Source organism: Vulpes lagopus, chromosome 2, assembly GCF_018345385.1.
Source record: "Vulpes lagopus strain Blue_001 chromosome 2, ASM1834538v1, whole genome shotgun sequence".
NCBI classification, from domain to species: Eukaryota; Metazoa; Chordata; class Mammalia; order Carnivora; family Canidae; genus Vulpes; species Vulpes lagopus.
Genome location: NC_054825.1, coordinates 39,771,430 through 39,788,876, shown reverse-complemented (window position 1 = coordinate 39,788,876; position 17,447 = coordinate 39,771,430). Strand labels below are relative to the sequence as shown.

Below are 17,447 nucleotides of genomic sequence, written 5' to 3'. Positions count from 1 at the left end.
AAAAAGAATAACAAAATAGACAAGCCTCTGGTAAAACCAATTTAAAAAAGAGAGAAATTCTGAAATAAATAGTATAATGAATAAAAGGTCGATACAACTACAGTAGACATTATAATGATAACCAGAGAATATATCAACTACTTCATAACAATAAATTTGAAAACTTAGATAAAAATTCTTAGGAAAATATAACTTACTAAAACTAATGAAAGAAGAAATAAAATTTCTGGACAGTCTTATAAATCTTAAATGAACTGAAGCACTAGTTTAAAATCTTCCCACTTAGGAAAGAAAGAAGGGAAGGAATGTAAAATTTTGTAGACATACCCTTGAAAACATTCAAAGAAGTGGTGATTTCAATTGTGTATAAAAATCAATAAGGGGATATTCCCTCTTTGCATATACTCCCTTATTTATTATTCTCTGAAGCTAGTATAACTTTAATATCCAAATCAGATTTGGAAATCCAATAATGAAAAACTTGGGACACCTGGGTGGCTCAGTGATTGAGTGTCTGCCTTTGGCTCAGGTCGTGATCCTGGGGTCCCGGGATCGAGTCCCATATCAGGCTCCCCACAGAGAGCCTGCTTCTCCCTCTGCCTGTGTCTCTGCCTCTCTCTCTCTCTCTGTGTCTCTCATAAATAAACTAATAAAATCTTAAAAAAAAAAAAAAAAAGAAAAACTAAAGGTCCATTTTACTCATGCATAAATATCCAGATATCCTAAATGAAACAGTAGCAAACAGATTCTAACAGTATATAAAAAAAATAATACACCCACCACTAAGTCAGGTTTAATAGTAGTTAGTATTAATAGTAGTTTAATAGTAGAAGATAACGAGCACTGGTGATGTATGGAAATGATGAATCACTATACTGTACACCTGAAACTAATATGACACTGTATATTAAGTAACTGAAATTAAAATAATAGCTTAAAAAAAGAAAATAGCTAAGTGTCATTTACTCATGAACAGCTTAAACAATAAAAATATAGGACTGCTCTAAGAGATCATGAAAATGCATTCAGTAAAATTCAACAGTCATTCAGAATTTTTTTAAAAAAAGCTCATTATAAAAGGAATTAGAAATCAGCTTGACATAGAACATCTGCATAAAACATGCACTATACACCATAACAGAAATCAATTAAAAAGATCAAAGTCACATGTAAAATCAATATATAAAAGTCAATTTTATTCTATACACCAGTGGCAAACAATAAAATCACAATACAAAATACATGATTTATAATAGAACCTAGCAATAAATCTAGCAAAAGACATGAAGACCTATACACAGATAATTATAAACTGTATTGAAAGACACTGAAGAAGATCTAAATAAAGGAGAGGTTCTTCAAGGTCATGAATATGAAGGCCTCAGAAAGATGTTAATTTTCCCCAAATTGATCTCTAGATTCAATCTCCAATCTTCAATCTGTGTCTCTGCCTCCCTCTCTCTGCCTCTCTCATGAGTAAATAAATAAAATCTTTTGTAAAAATCCTAAAAGAGCCAACTAGATCATTATCAGAGAAAGGATGAGAGTAAGTAAGCCTAACACTGGCGATGCTTTTACTCTGGGGCTATCTAGTGTGATCTTGAATAAACAACCTAGAAGATAAGATGCAATTTTGAGTCTTTGCGGGGTTAGGCATACAAAAATAGGACTCCAGCACTACCCAGGGGGAGTCCTGGCAAGCCACCACCCTCTTTGGGGCTAGGAATGAGGATAAAATACAAATGAATCAACCTTCTCATAGACTGCAGCCCAGTTTCAAGCCATCTGGATGGCTCAGATAATCTCAATCCCTGAAACTGTATTAAGATAACCTATTAAAATAATCCTGGCTTGCTGGTGTTACCAGGAACTGGCAAGCAGTGGGGGCGGGGTGGGGTGGGGAGGGGAGGTGTCTTCTATTGAGAAAGATAACATCACCCTTGGCCTCAAACTGTTCCTACAAAGAATTTTTTGTAAGGCAATGTCCATCCAGTACACAATTAAAATAAACCAAGAACTATAGACAAAATAAGCAGACACCAGCAGAAATAACAACAGAAAAAGACACATGGAGTCTCCAGATAGTGAATTCTCAAGCAGACTATAAAATAAGTATCTTTACTATGATCAAGAAGATAACCTCAAACCTAAAAACTCAGCAAGAAATCAAAAACTATAGAAGATGGCACAGCAGATTTGAAAAAGGATCAAACTAAAATTCTAGAATTAAAAAATTAATACCTGAAAAAAACCCAACCATACTGATGGCTTTAACAGCAGTTTAGACATGGCTACAGAGAAAATTAGCAAACTAGATTACATGTAAAAATGAAATAATGTATGCACACATATATACATACAATGCAAAAGAAGAATGAAAAGAGGAAAAACACAGAAGAGACATACTAAAGAATATAGTCAGAAGGTCTAACACATATTTATCTGATGTCCCTGAAAAGTGAGAAAATACAACCAGAAGCAACATGTGAAGAGATAATGACTCACATTTTTCCAAAAACAGAAGGACTTAAATTCGTTTCATGAATCTCAACAAATCCAAGGCAAGATAAATAAAAAGAAACCAATAGGGACTCGGTCTGCTCAGGTCCTGATCTCAGAGTTCTGAGATGGAGCCGAGGGTGGAGCCTGGCGTTGGGCTCCAAGCTAGCAAGGAGTTGGCTTTCTCCCACTCCCTCTGGCACTCTTCCTGCTGGTCATGCTCTCTCAAATAAAAAAAGATTTTTCAAAAAAGTCTATACACAGGCACCTTACAAGAGTTTCCAATCCATCCTACACCTGTGGCTTACCTGGGAAGCTTACGCGGCCCCTCTGATCCACAGTTTTGTAAATACAAAGTACGAAATACAACCTCCTTCATAAGGATGGTAAAATAAAAATAAAATAATAAAAAAAAAAGGATGGTAAAATAATGAAGTGAGATAATATATGGAAAGTATTCAGCGTGTCATCTGATGCATAATTTCTGTAACCGGCTATAAATGTTGGCTATTGTTGTCTATCATTGATACTTGCCCTACCGGGCAGAAATGTCCTGTTTACCTGACTGTGAGGGTGAGAAAGCAAGTCGCCTCCGACTACCACCCGTTCCTGCGCCTGGTAGTGCTGGCAGTGGGGACCTCCCTGCGCTCAGCAGGGGACAAGGCTCCTCAAGCCCCACCCCTTCCCGCCCTGGCCCCGCCCACCCGCTGGCTGCACCCACTCCAAGGGCCCGCCGCGCAGTTGCCAGGCAGTGTGTGTTGCGCCTGAGCCCACGCTGGCGGCGGGCCATGCCGAAGGACGCCGTGGTCACCGTGCGCTACGGGCCCTACAGCGCGGTCGGGCTGCCTGTGGAGTACCACCCCTTCCGCCTAGAGGGCCTGCAAGGTGGGCAGCCGAGAGCCAGAGGCCACCCACCTGCGTGCGCCCGGGGGCACCCCAGCCTCTGAGCACCAGTGCAGGCTATGCTCTCTGCACATACCTCCTCCCGTCCTCAGACCCAGACCGAGTGCCTTAACCTCTGGGAAGTCTTCCCACCGGGGAAACAGGCAGTTTACACAAGTTCTTTGGGTGGGATGGCTTATGTACCCAGCTTTATACATTGGGAAACTGAAAATCAAGAATATTAAGTGACTTTTCCAAGGTCATATGGCTGGAAAATGGTGGAGAGTCTTTACCTTCAGCATTCAATTGTGCAACAAACCTTTCCCGAGCACCTAGTATGTGTTGGACATTCTTCCAGGTACCAAGGACTCACTGGTGAACAAAGATACATGTCCTTAAAGTGACCTTCTCATTGCTGACTACTAGTTGACAGTTGTGCCAGGCCTCCAACAGAAGAACGTAAGCATAGTGGGACCAGTCACTGGTCATAATTAGAGGGGATAGGGGGAAGTCTGGAAAGGTTTATTCACTGGAATTATACTGGAGTTGAACTTTAACGAGTAAGGAGAAAATAACCAGGTAAGGAGAAGAAAGAACATGACAGACAGAGGAGCTGCAAAGGCCAGAAGCATGGGCAAGTGACGTATTTGTTTAACTCTCAGGAGGATGAGACCAAAATGGCAGAGGCAGATCCTGCAGGGCCGTATGAAAGTTTCAAGCAGGGGGGCTGAAACTGGCTGCTGTGAGGAGAACAGATCAGAAGGGACCAAGAATGGAAGCAAAGGGACAAGTCAAGAGACTTTGGGGTGCTCCAGGGGAGAGATGAGACTAGTCTGGACCAGCCATCGAGGGGGTGGATTCAAGTAAAAGCAATGGTACTTCCTAAGATGTTGGAGGTGGGAAGCAAGGGTCAGGAGGACATCCTCCGGATGTCCGCATCCAGTCTGCGTCTGGCTTGAGTGAAGTGCTGATGTGTGGAAGTACTCTACACTAAAATTGACAACACCACGGATGGACTGCAATTTGGAAGAACATGTTCCTTTTGGCCATATCAAACTCCATGTGTTTTCAGCTACATACGTGGAGGGGTACTGAGCTCCACAGTTCTAGAGTTCAGAGAAAAAGTCTGAGCTAGAGATAGAAAGGTCTGAGTCATGGATCTGGGGACGACAAAGGGAATGAGAACAGAACCCAGGTTTGAGTCTTCAGTGCTTTTAAATGCTCTAATTTCCCAATGCAACCTTCTCATCAGCTTTCTTTCTCAGGCTTCATGAGGTTTATTGTATGTCTCAACAGTCTTTTGCCCAGACAGCTATGCATTTTTCATTTGCCCTCATGCTACACACGGCTTTTCCACCCTGTGTGAGCTCTGCATCAGGTGAAACAGAGACAAGGGCCTTGTACCAGTCCCTCAGGTAGCCCCCAGACAGTGCGGCACAAACACAGGAATTTGCAAACAAATCCCTTTAGACACAGGAACCAGGGCCCACATGGGGGACAGGGGCCACTGTCTTCAAGGCTGTCAGCAAGCTGGGGATGAGGCAAGTTAAGATGCCACAAAGTTTTCTTACTACTTTAAAATTGCCTTTACTCTTTTTGCCAACTCTATTTTCCAGAATTCTGACAAAGTGGCTTCTCACAGTTTCAGGTTGTTCTGTTAATGTCTCTGTGAAGGAATGGGAGTTTGGAGTGCCTACTCCATCATTTTGCTGATGTCTGCAGATGCTTTTTAAGTGTTTCTTGCCATAATCAGCATGACTGTATAGAGTTCAACTAGATCATTTACATACCAAGAATTGTATTAAAGGAGAATGCATAAGGACTTTGGTATAATGTACAATTTATAATTTACAAATATTGAGGTTGGGGGGACTTACCATCTAGTTTGTTCACAAATCCCATTGACTCAACTGGTCACCTCTGGTCACTTGTCTCCTACTTGCATTCTTGGCACTCTTGGCAGAGCAGAGATTAAGCACAAGGACTCTGAAGTCCAACCAATGTAGTTTTGAATTTGCTCCACCGTTTAGTAGCTGTGTGGCCAAAGTCAAGATCAAGTTATTTTACCTTTCTGAGCCTCAGTTTACTTATTGGCAAAATGGGAGCAGAACCCTACCTCCCTGATGTGAGATTCCAATGAAAAATGCACACAGAGTCCTAAATACTATTCCTTCACATAGTAAATGCTCAACAAACATTATTTCTTATTATTGCAGGACAGGCATATTACTAGGAAGGGGAGGAGGGAGCAGCCTGGGGCACACTGGAGAGCAGCAAGCAGTCAGGTCTGGCTGAAGGATGCTATGTAATGAGTCAGGCCTGTTTCACCCTTGACAACAGGGAGCCAGCAACATATCTTGAGCTAAAGAATGATGAGATAAAGGATGTGCCCTAAGAGGTCAATTCTAAAGGAAGAGATTTGGGTAGGGGAAGTGAAAGAAGATGAATTATTGAGAAATATCAAGAAATTGGGGTGCTTGGTGGCTCAGCCAGTTAAGTGTCTGCCTTCAGCTCAGATCATGATCTCATGGTCCTGGATGGAGGCCATGCCAGGCTCCCTGCTCAGTGGGGAGTCTGCTTCTCCCACTCCTTCTGCTGCTCCTCCCACTTGGGTATTCTCTCTCTCTCAAAATAAATAAATAAAATATTTCTTTAAATAAATATTAAGAGATTAGAAATTATGTCCTAGGGGATCCCTGGGTGGCTCAGAGGTTTAGTGCCTGCCTTTGACCCAGGGTGTGATCCTGGAGTCCCAGGACTGAATCACACATCAGGCTCCCTCAATGGAGCCTGCTTCTCCCTCTGTCTGTGTCTCTGTCTCTGTCTCTGTCTCTGTCTCTCTCTCTCTGTCTCTCATGAATAAATAAATAAAATCTTAAAAAAAAAAAAAAGAAATTATGTCCTGAAGTTCAAGGGAAAGACAAAGACCACCTGAGTCAGAAGTACTGTGACCTACCAGTGGATGATACAAATTTATCTCTCCAATCAGGACCTCTCATTGTCTTTGGGCTAGTTAGTAGGCATCTCAGACTAGTATGTCCAAAATTTCTAAACTGGCCTCCTCATACCCAGCCCACCCCAGCCCATCCTGCATTCTTCCCATCTCAGTGCACACAGCTCCATTTTTTCAATTACTCAAGCCAAAAAGCTCACAGGCATCTTTCTTTTTTTAAAAAAATAAAATTATTTGAATTCTATTTACTTAACACATAGTGTTTATTAGTTTCAGGGGTAGAATTTAGTGATTCATCAGTTGCATACAATACCCAAGTGCTCATTACATCACGTGCCCTCTTTAGTTACGTGCCCATCACTCAGTTACCTCATTCCCCCATCTCCCTTCCAGCAACCCTCAGTTTGCTTCCTAGAGTTAAGTCTCCCTCTCCATTTTCATCTTCTTTTATTTTTCTTTCCCTCCCCCATGTTCATCTGTTTTGTTTTTTAAATTCCACATACAAGCGAGGTCATATGGTAATTGTTTTTCCCAACTGACTTATTTTGCTCAGCATGATACCCTCTAGTTCCATTCATGTTGTTGCAAATGGCAAGATTTCATTCTTTTTGATGACTGAGTATATATTGTCTATATATATTGCATCTTCTTTTATACATTCATCTGTCGATGGAAATCCGGGCTCTTTCCATAATTTGGCTATTGTGGACATTGCTGCTATAAACATTGTGGTGCAGGTGCTGCTTCCCATCACTACATTAGTATCTTCGGGGTAAATACCCAGTAGTGCAATTGCTGGATTGTAGGGTAGCTCTACTTTTAACTTTTTGAGGAAACTCCATACTATTTTCCAGACTGGCTGTACCAGCTTGAATTCCCCCCACAGTATAAAAGGTTCCCCTTTCTCCACATTTTCACCAATATCTGTTGTTTCCTGAGTTGTTCATTTTAGCCATTCTGACCAGTGTGAGATGGTATCTCATTGTGGTTTTGATTTGTATTTCCCTGATGCTGAGCGAGGCTGAGTATGTTTTAATGTGTCTGTTGGCCATGTGTAAGTCTTCTTTGGAGAAATGTCTGTTCGTGTCGCAGGTGTCTTTTTGTGCTTCCTCTGCCTCACATCATTACAGCCACCATCATCTCCTGCCTGGACCTCCTCACTGAGCTCCTTGTGATCACCCTTGTCCCCTTCAGTCTGTCCTCAGCACCAATGCCAGGTGATACCTTTAAACTGAGTCAGAGCATGGCTTGTGCCTCCAAGAACATCCTGGCAACTCCTAGCTCCTTAAAGGAGAAGCCAAGGCCTTACAGTGGCCCCCCAGGCTGCTAGTGTCCTCCCTAACCTCATTTCCTACACCACAACCCACTCCTGCCCCTCACTCACTCCACTGAGGCCACAATGGCCTTTGAACACCCCTGGTGTACTTTGACCTCAGGGCTTGGCAGTTCTCCACGTGGAATGCTCTTTCTCCAGATTCCTGCCTGGCCCTCACTCTTCACTCTCTCACAACACGGCATGGAGGTGTTTCTCAAAAGTGACCTTCATCCACAGGCGCTCCTTGAGGAAACCCATTGAAAATATCAACACCTCCCTCTGCCTCCCTTTTCCCTGTCTCCCTTCCTTCCTTGTCTATTTCTTCTTAGTACTCATACATTTGAGCACACTCTTTTTCTATACTCTCATCCATCATGAATTTATCTTTTTCTAGGCGAAACATACACTTCACAGATTTACCTCGTTTTCCTTCTCTTCTCCTGGATGTATACTTCAGGGGAGCAGGCATTCTTGTCTGGTCTATTCTCTGCTGTGTCCCCGGGTCCAGGACTGTGCCAATTTGTTTGTTTGTTTGTTTGTTTGTTTGTTAGATTTTATTTATTTTGGAGAGAGAGAACGCTTATGCAGGTGTGCACAAGCAGGGGGAGGTGCAGAGGGGAGGGAGAGGGGCAGGCAGACTTCCTGCTGAGTGCAGAGCCTAAGTCCTGGGTCTTAGTCTCAGGACCATGAGATCATGACCTGGTCTAAAACCAAGAGTTGGATACTTAACTGACTCAGCCACCCAGGCTCCCCTGTGCCAGGTCTATCTTAAGGGTTGATAAACATTAGTTAAACCTGAATAGAGCTGAACACTGGATCCACAGGAGGTGAGACTTTAGGAGAAAGCAAGGAAAGACAGAATTGGAAGACAGCAGGACCTTGGTAGTGGCCCCTCTGGGAAACACAGAGGTAGGAGAGAACCAAGAGGCATTTCACCCAGTGAAATGAAGATATCAAGAAGAAAATGGCTAATGGGCACCAAACTGTTAAGTAGGAGTCATTTCTAAAAAAAGATGAATTCATGGTTGATGAAGGACATAGAAAAAAATTGTCCTCAAAGACTGGTGATGAGAAGGTAAAATGGCACAGAAACTTTAGAGAGCAACTCAGTTGTGTCTTAAAATTTAACCATATACTGTAGAATCCAGCTATTCCATTGCTGAATCTTTTTCATATATATATATATATATGATAGATGATAGATAGATAAATAGATAGACTCACACACGTACATGGAGGCATGCCCAGGAATGTATTCTGCAATGTTCTTGCTGATAATGAAGAATTGAAAACAACCAGTCCTTTCTCTGAATAAATTGTAGTATGTGATGTAGGAAAAGACTTTAGAGTTCAAAGCTGACAGCCAAGAAAGAATTCTTGAGATGTCTTTGGTGCAAAAAGGTGATTTTATTAAAGAATGGGGACAGGACCCAAGGGCAGAAAGAGTTGCCCTGAGGTCATGAGGAATGGCCCATTATACACTTTCAAGTTGGAAGGGGTTTGGGGATAGCGTGTAAGTATCTAAGAAATTTTGGAAGCAAGGTTTCCAGGACCTTCAGGGGGCTAGTTATTGTTGGGAAAAGGTCATTTATTACCTTCTAATAAAACCTTAGTCATGAGACCCTTTAGATGTATATTGGTGGGTCATATATTGGAGGAGGATTGTCAAATATATCTTGGGGAGTAGAGATAAAGGAAATTTCTAAAGGAATTTAAAAAAATATTTAATTTATTTATTCATGAGAGACACAGAGAGAGGCAGAGAGAGAGAGAGAGAGAGAGAGAGAGAGGCAGACAGGAGAAGCAGGCTCCCTGCAAGGAGCATGCAAGGAGCCCTATTTGGGACTCCATCCCAGGACTCCCGGATCACGCCCTGAGCCAAAGGCAGATGCTCACTCAACAACTGGGTCACCCAGGTGTCCCTCTAAAGGAATTTTTGTATGTTAAAGTAGACTTACAGGATTCTGGGGTGTCGGGCTAAGATTGCCTTTTGCTCTAGGCAAGGTATTAACACGGAAGCAGTTGAGTCCCTAGAGGAAGGTCACTCTGCCTGTTTCAAAGATTTGTGAATGGGCTGTGGGTAGCAAGGAAATTTAATAATTTCTCTTCTGCCTTTGGTTCCCACATCAGTATATCCATCCCATATAAATGTAGGGCAGCAGGTCCATGTGTATTGAAAGGGCTGGATCACCACAGCTAGAGGTAAGGGAAGGGGGTGTGTTTCTGAATTCTGCCTACAGTGCCTACACTTCCACTGAAAACAGCAAAGAGAGGAGGAGGGGGATGAATTCCTGGTGATTTAAAATTTTTGTCCTATAATTTCAAGATTTTTAAACACTCGTGGGTCTGCATTACCTTTATAATCTGATAACATTTTAGAGTTTAAAATAGTTTGGGATTGTTGTCTTGTTGTTTAACCAGCAAAAGTATTTTAAAGAAGTAAGAAAGGAGATAAGTCAGACTGTCAATCTACTAAGAAGGGTGGGGAGAACTGAGTGAGCCACTGACCGTGCTGATGGCTCTCCACCTCAGAGAGCACAGGGTCAAGAGAAGGTGGGCTGAAGCTTCCATCCGCAAGAGGTTAAGAAGCAGGGAGAGATGAGGAAGGCAGGGGCACAGTAGGGGAGGGGAAAGAGTATCTTGAGAAGATCAAGGGGAGAATTTTTATGGTGGAAGGAGAAGAGCATTGCAAGGTATCAGCAGGTGGTTGATTTTTAAAGTTAGTGTAAGCCTGAATGATGGTTCCTATAATACCAGCAGCCAACACTTACTGAGCACTGGTGACAAATGCTAAGGTATTAACAAAAGCTAAGCGGGAAGTATCTGCACCCCCTTCTCAGTCTCCTACTCCCCTCCTCCCTGCCACTTTAGAGTCCATACTAACATCACACCAAGCACAGAGTGGCGCATTTGCAGATCCTCCTCTGTAAAATCTGCATCTGAATTCTTTGAAAATCATAGCCCTTTATCACTTCCTGAAGCCCTGCTGGCTTTGGAAATTTGTCTGATATTTCCTGAACTTACTGTGCCTTAAGAAACCTGAAAATTGAAAGAAAAAAAAAAGAAATCTGAAAATTATTCTTTATTAATGATAAATTATAATAGTTCAGCAAAAATGTGTCTACTATGGCCTCAATATTGTTGAAATTAAACTAATGCTAAACAACAAGTCTTAAGTAATTCCCTGGCCATGGTTGCTCCTGGTCTGCTATCCCTAATGAAGTCTGCCAAATAACCTGCTGCTAAAAGGAACTAAAAGGGATTGAAACCGACCCCATAAAAATAGGATCCACCTTTATTTAGCTAAGATGCTCCCTGTACCACTCTCATCCTAGCTATGCATCAGCCGCACACTTTAACGGTCATCAGCATTGCAACTGTGCCGAGTGCGGAGGAGGGGGAGTTGCCCATCTGTCCGTTTGCCTTGACTTCCTGACTAGCAGCATTTAAATCTCTCCCAGATGGTGCACAATTCCGCCAGCACTGAGAACAGGGAGGCTTTTCCGTGTTCCTTCAGTTTACCCTGATCCCCCTTGAAGAATGAGGTGCCACTTCAAAGAGGCAGGCATTCTGCAGGTGGCCTTACAGCTTCTGGTTGATTTATGCTGGAGTTTAGCCACTGCCGTTGGAAAGACTTTGTTGCATAGAGTATATTTATCTGACCTTTCTTTGAATAGACAACCCCATAGCAGCTCCTAGGGGAGAAAATGGGTCCTCCATGTAGAGAGGTGGCATTTGGATGAGCTGCAAGAGGAATTCTGGTGCTTAAGTTTGATCCCTTAAGCCTGCCCTGACCACCCTATAGCTGGGCTCAATACATCCTGGACTGATGAGAAGGGGACAGGCTTCCTAAGGGTGAATATATGACACGGACTCTGAAGTGGCTCATCACTTTAATAAGAATCAGACTTAGGTCACTCAGTGTCCAAAAGAGACATTGGGGGTGCCCAGCACCATTAAATTGAGCTTGTTTATTTAACAAGCTATATTAACACTGGGCACACTGGGTGGGGCGGGGGGATTGTGGTCACTGAGGGAGACATGTGCCCTTAAAGGCCCTGAGACCCCATGTTTTATATAGAAGGTGAAGTGAGGAGTGATATGTTCTCTTAAGAGGGTTGCTTCTTGTCGGGCTTCATTGGCTTCAGGATAAGACAGATTCTCATCATTTGGCATCACTGACTTCCATAGGGTAGGATATTTGGTGAATCAAATCCTGTTTCTTAGATACACTTTGCCATAAAAGAGTGCTGCTGTTCTCATAAAACAAACCCCAAACCCAGGTGCTCCATGAGACTCCATCAGACAGAGCCCTGCCTCGTAGGGAAAGAAAGCACCATGGTGGGCTGTGGGGTGCACACCTTCTTAGGGGCTCCTTCTGCAGAACCCCTCCTCACTTACACTGCAGTCACGGTGAGCAGCTCCACACAGAGCCTATACCTCCTTCTCTCCAGAACCCCCAGGCCTTAGAGAGTGGGTGTTGTGTGTTAGAAGGATAGAGGTAATACCATGTCTCCAGAGATAGGGTGGGAATGGAGAAGCTGTTTTGTTCCTGATTTTTTCCTATCACATTGAAGTACATTTCCCAGGAACATCTTCTGACAATGCAAAAAAGGTCCTGGAGGCCAAATTGCCTCCTACCCACTCACTTGTAGCTTTTCCCTCTGGAGCTACATGTCCCCACTCCAGAGGGGGTTCCACTGAGAGGGTGTATGATCCCCAGAAATCTCCTCCTATAGACTGCCTTTATGTTTCTTAGACTATCCACTGGCCATCCCAAACTGCATGGACTGCTTCATTTAAACAAGTCATTGGTCCAAGCTGAGTGCCTTCCTCCAAAGATGTTTTAAGACAAGACACTTAAATAGGATACAATAACATAAATATGTCAAAAGAAAAGATGCGGGTGTTCCATTGAGAGAGGCATTAGCTGGTGCAGGGTCGATTAGGGCCACCACTGGTACCTGAGGAGTGCTATCTTGTTAATGGAGATCCTCACTGAGTTACTCTCTGAAGTTCCTTTTAGAAGTGAAATTAAAATCACACAATTAAAATGTTCACAGTTGGGGCTGGATGTTCTTGAACTGATTGAAAGATGAAGAAGTGGACACGTCAACATTTTGAAACAGCAATTGTCTCTAATTAAATGCAATTAACTGACATAACTGTCTGCTTTTCTGCACGTAAGACTGATTGAAATGCTAAGACTTTAAAAAAAAAAAAACCATAACCTTCCTCTGATTCCTCTTCGCATCCTAACCATAATTCTCACCAATGTATGAAGACCGCCAAAGATGGTGATTTGGCACACCAACTCCATCACCAATATTACAGGGTAAACATATTTTAAAATTGGAGAGAGAGAGACATTTTAGAGAAAACAGAACTCCTTGATGTTCAATGCAAATCATTTCTCTTACATGCATATATTTCTGAATTTCCACAATGGAGGATACATCTAACAACTTTTGCATGGCTAATCTCTAGGGAAGTGATACCACTTCCACTAGAGATCAAATGCAGCTTCCACAGTTTAGTTCATTAGCTTTTTATCTTTAAAAAAAAAAGCATTTTGTTTTTTATTATAAAAAATCTGGAAAATGCTGAAAGAAAAAGAGAAACAGGTTTCACATAGAATTGCCACAGAGAGATACCCACTGAGTATTTCTTTTTCTTTTCCTATGACATATACATAATTTAATTAGTTTGAAAATGTATTTTCATTAATACTGTATATGTACCTCAATTGTTGGCTAACGTTACAAATATTTTTCTTGCTATTTAAAAAACTCATAAACATTTTTTGAAATGTTTGAATAAAACCTCATCATACGGACCTATCATCAATTGCTTGACCATCCTCTTCTGATTAGGACAGTACATTATTCAAAGTATTTTCTATTATAATGCTACAGATATAAGGAACATCTTGCTACCAAACTCTGCCTGAATTTCTGATTTTTTTCCTGGAGAAGTTTTTTATAAGTGCAATTTCCCAGGCCAGAGTTCATTTTATTTTATTTTATTTTATTTTTTATTTTTATTCCAATTATTAAATGCCAATGGCAACTATTTTTCATGATACATTAGAAAGAAAATCTGCTAAAATTGCTTTCCCATCTTGTGAATGGTGTTTTGGGTAACAAGTTTTTATATATTCATTTTCCAAGGGAAGTTTAATAGTGTAGAAGAAACCGAAGTAACTCAAATCCATGAACTGCTACTTAGAAAAATAACTGAATGCAATCTTACTAACTTCCAACTCTACTTTTCTCCATAATCAGAAGTATTTAAGGGCTATTTCAAAGAAAGAAACATAAATACAACAGATAGAGGCCAGAGGGAAAGAAGACTTTATCTTTCTAAGGAACAAATTCTTTCAGGGACATGTAGCCTGTTTTTATTCCTTTCAAAATAAGGCGTTTGCTCTTTAAAGAGTAGTTTCTTTTGCACCTGTGGTTCTTTGGCTCTGGGTTGAGAAAATTTTTTTTTTTTTTTAAAGATTTTATTTATTTATTCATGAGAGACACAGAGAGAGGCAGAGACACAGGCAGAGGGAGAAGCAGGCTCCATGCAGGGAGCCCGACATGGTACTCGATCCCGGGTCTCCAGAATCACGCCCCAGGCCGAAGGCAGGCGCCAAACCGCTGAGCCACCCAGGGATTCCCGAGAAAATATTTTGTGAAAGAGAATGATACTTGTTTGTTCCATCTTGGAGCAAAGAGAAGATTGTCACACACACCCCGCCACCACCGCCGCTACTTTTTATCATACCTGCCCCCCCCCCTCCCGCTGCTGCTACTTTTTTAAGAGTAGCACCTAAATCCTAAGTGCACTTCCATTTCTAAGGATCCCATTTGCATTAATAGTTCACTCTGGACAGCTTCTTTCACATACATACTTGGCAGGTGCAGCATCTCGTGTTTTACCTATCTCTTTTTGATTGTGTTCCATTTTTGTTTGAATCTTTCTTTTTTGTTTTGTTTTTTTTATAAATTAATTTTTATTGGTGTTCAATTTGCCAACATACAGAATAACACCCAGTGCTCATCCCGTCAAGTGTCCCCCTCAGTGCCCGTCACCCATTCCCCCCCACCCCCCGCCCTCCTCCCCTTCCACCACCCCTAGTTCGTTTCCCATAGTTAGGAGTCCAGAGTTCATTTTATAATTCTAAATTTTCTTGAGGCTTTTGAGGCTTTTGGTATGTACTGCCAAATTACCTAAATTTGATAACCAATTTATATTTCTACCCCCAGCATAAGAAGTTACTTGATTCCCCACATCCCCTCCAACACTGAATATCCTCTCTGTAAGAAAAGTTCAAAAACTCTTCTTAGAGGCATCTCCTATTTTTATATATCCTATGGGTCTGGGGCAGATTGTAACCAAAATCTGAATTACTCAGGTCCCTGGATGCACTTTCCAGCCAAAGTGATGGCATATCTGGGCCAGCACCAGGTAGGTACCCACCACAGCAGTTGAGTCACGGCCAGAAGCAACTGGAGAATAAGCCAGCTGCTCCATCCATGAGGACATCTGCATATTAGGTTAATCTAGAGCCTGTTCTCACATTACCCACATCCCTCTCCATCTTTTCCAGCTGTGTTGGCCAGAGATGGACACAAAGTCATCCTAGAGAAGATAGAAGACTGGAATGTGGTTGAACTCATGGTAAATGAAGAAATCATTTTCCACTGTAACATCAAAGATTTGGAGTTTGGTAAGTCCCTCAGCGCTGCTCCCAAACAGCATTTTTCCTCCTTGGAGGTGTGCTCAATTTCGAGTTGAAGTGGCCAGTGGGTTATGCCCAGATTCAAGTTGAATTTTTTTCTGAGTCTTAAATTCTTACTCAAAACCCTGTGCTCTGTGTTACATGAATGAACATATCCTAAATCACACCGAATAAAGTGCTTGTTGCTCTGGACTTCTCCCCAGGACACGGGGAACGAAAGAAGGACAGAAAGAAAAATGAAGTTTTAGCCTTAGATTTCAAATGATATCATGGGAATTACGGGGTAACAGGTTTGGGGTTTTTCTTTTTCTTTTCACATTTTAACAATGTGTGTTTTATTATGATTTGCCTTCAAAACAGTTTTTGTTCCATTTGATTATTCTACCTAGACTCGCTAAGACAATGAGAGTTGCTAAACCAGCGGTGCATGACGTTATTAGTGACGTTCTAGAGATCTCTTTGACCTGGAGACCTTCCCACCTGGCAGGCTGGCATCATGCATACCACACTCCACTCAGAAATAAAAGCTTTTGCAATCCACTAATACTCCATTAAAGGCTAGTTAACAATTTACATGCCTGTGTACTTTGAGACTTGTCTTCTAGTAGAAGCCCATACATGTCTTCTAAGACATGACATTGTATCAAAAACTGGCCAAAAGAGGGGCACTTGAGAGGCCCAGCGGTTGAGCGTCTACCTTCGGCTCAGGTCATGATCCTGGGGTCCTGGGATCAGGACTCCTGCATGGAGCCTGCTTCTCCCTCTGCCTATGTCTCTGCCCCTCTCTCTCTGGGTCTCTCATGAATAAATAATAAAATCTTTAAAAAAAACTGGCCAAAAGAAAATTATATCTCTTTCCCTAGGAGGTGATGGCAAACTAGACCCGCTGTGTGAAGAGGCCAGGATAGCTGTCCTAAATGCCTACTGATCTCATCCAAACAGGCATCTGAAGTCAACAGAACAGCAGCTGCCTCTGGCCCTTCTGTGCAGCAAACAAAAGCAGCCACTCCAGGCCATGGATGCTGGGCTCTAGCAATCAAAGATAATGCCAGCCTGTCCTTCAGCCTGCTCAGCATAGTGTCCCTCACCTGGCTGCAAGGAAGCAGGGCCCACAAAAATAATAAAAGTACATCATCTGCAGCATCTTTCAATCTCAACCCATAGGGAAAGCCCTCTAATATCAGGTACATGTTGAGGAGAAGGAAATAATAAAATGCAATCTAATAACAAAGCGCCATCCCATACTAATAATACAGAGTTTGCCAGAAGCATCTGAGATTCCATTCTATAGTAAGAAAAGAGCTAGAAACAGGTAAAATTAAAGATTAGGGGGAAAGGGGAGCATGGAGGGAGAATAGTGGCCCTTGGAAATCTGAACCAAAAGTGAATGTTGGTATTTGGAAATGTGGCTATTTCCACAAGTTGATTTCCTGCTCCCTGGCTATTTCTACAGGTTAATTTCTTGCTCCCAATGCAATATCACTTTAAATGTTCATATGCAAGTATCTAAAGTCAAATCATCAGTTATTCTTTAAAACAAGAAAATCATCTGCCTTCTTCTGCATTAGCCAGTCCAACAAGCCGTTCTGAAAAGGGTCTGAAAGAGCCCAGGGCAGAAGGCTCCTTATCCCTCTGGAAGAAGACAGCCCTGCAGAGTTGAGGAAGTATTTTAGTTATGGTCAGTGTAGAAATCAGCCGTGTCAAAATTATATTCTTTGTACTTTCAGCTCCTACGCACCCAATGATAGCCTACGTTCTTAGCTATAGAGAAAGGCAGGTATTGATCTAATGACGTTAAATGTGAGGTCATGGTAAAAGGCATCACACCTTGTAGGAAAAATAGGAGAAAGATAGGTTCCTTCACAGAAGACTCTGGGAGCCCTGGTGCAAGAGAAGAGCTTTCAGGGCTTCCACAGGACCACCAGATGGCTCGGAGCTCATGTCCCACAGGCAGCCACCCGGCTCCCTGTGGCGTCACTGCACCTGAGGAGCCATCCTTTCCGTCACTCCAGGTGGCTTCAAACACTCTGCCCCCAGAACTTCAAAGGCATCTGGGAGGCAATGAA

General features: G+C 42.2%; 1 protein-coding gene across 1 annotated transcript; it reads left to right on the top strand.

The window, feature by feature from the left end:
• Positions 1-3,287: 3,287 nt before the first annotated feature.
• Positions 3,288-16,309, top strand: C2H10orf53 (chromosome 2 C10orf53 homolog). The gene is made up of 3 exons (XM_041740936.1): positions 3,288-3,384; positions 15,250-15,369; positions 16,245-16,309. The coding sequence occupies exons 1-3, from the start codon at positions 3,288-3,290 to the stop codon at positions 16,307-16,309; spliced, it is 282 nt and encodes a 93-aa protein (XP_041596870.1).
• Positions 16,310-17,447: the final 1,138 nt, after the last annotated feature.

Bases quoted from the DNA above. Each gene is read 5' to 3' on its own strand.
- C2H10orf53 (XM_041740936.1), top strand. From the start codon at position 3,288: ATGCCGAAGGACGCCGTGGTCACCGTGCGCTACGGGCCCTACAGCGCG. The intron at 3,385-15,249 runs GTGGGCAGCCGA...CATCTTTTCCAG, and splicing joins CCGCCTAGAGGGCCTGCAAG to CTGTGTTGGCCAGAGATGGA. The intron at 15,370-16,244 runs GTAAGTCCCTCA...CTCTTTCCCTAG, and splicing joins CATCAAAGATTTGGAGTTTG to GAGGTGATGGCAAACTAGAC.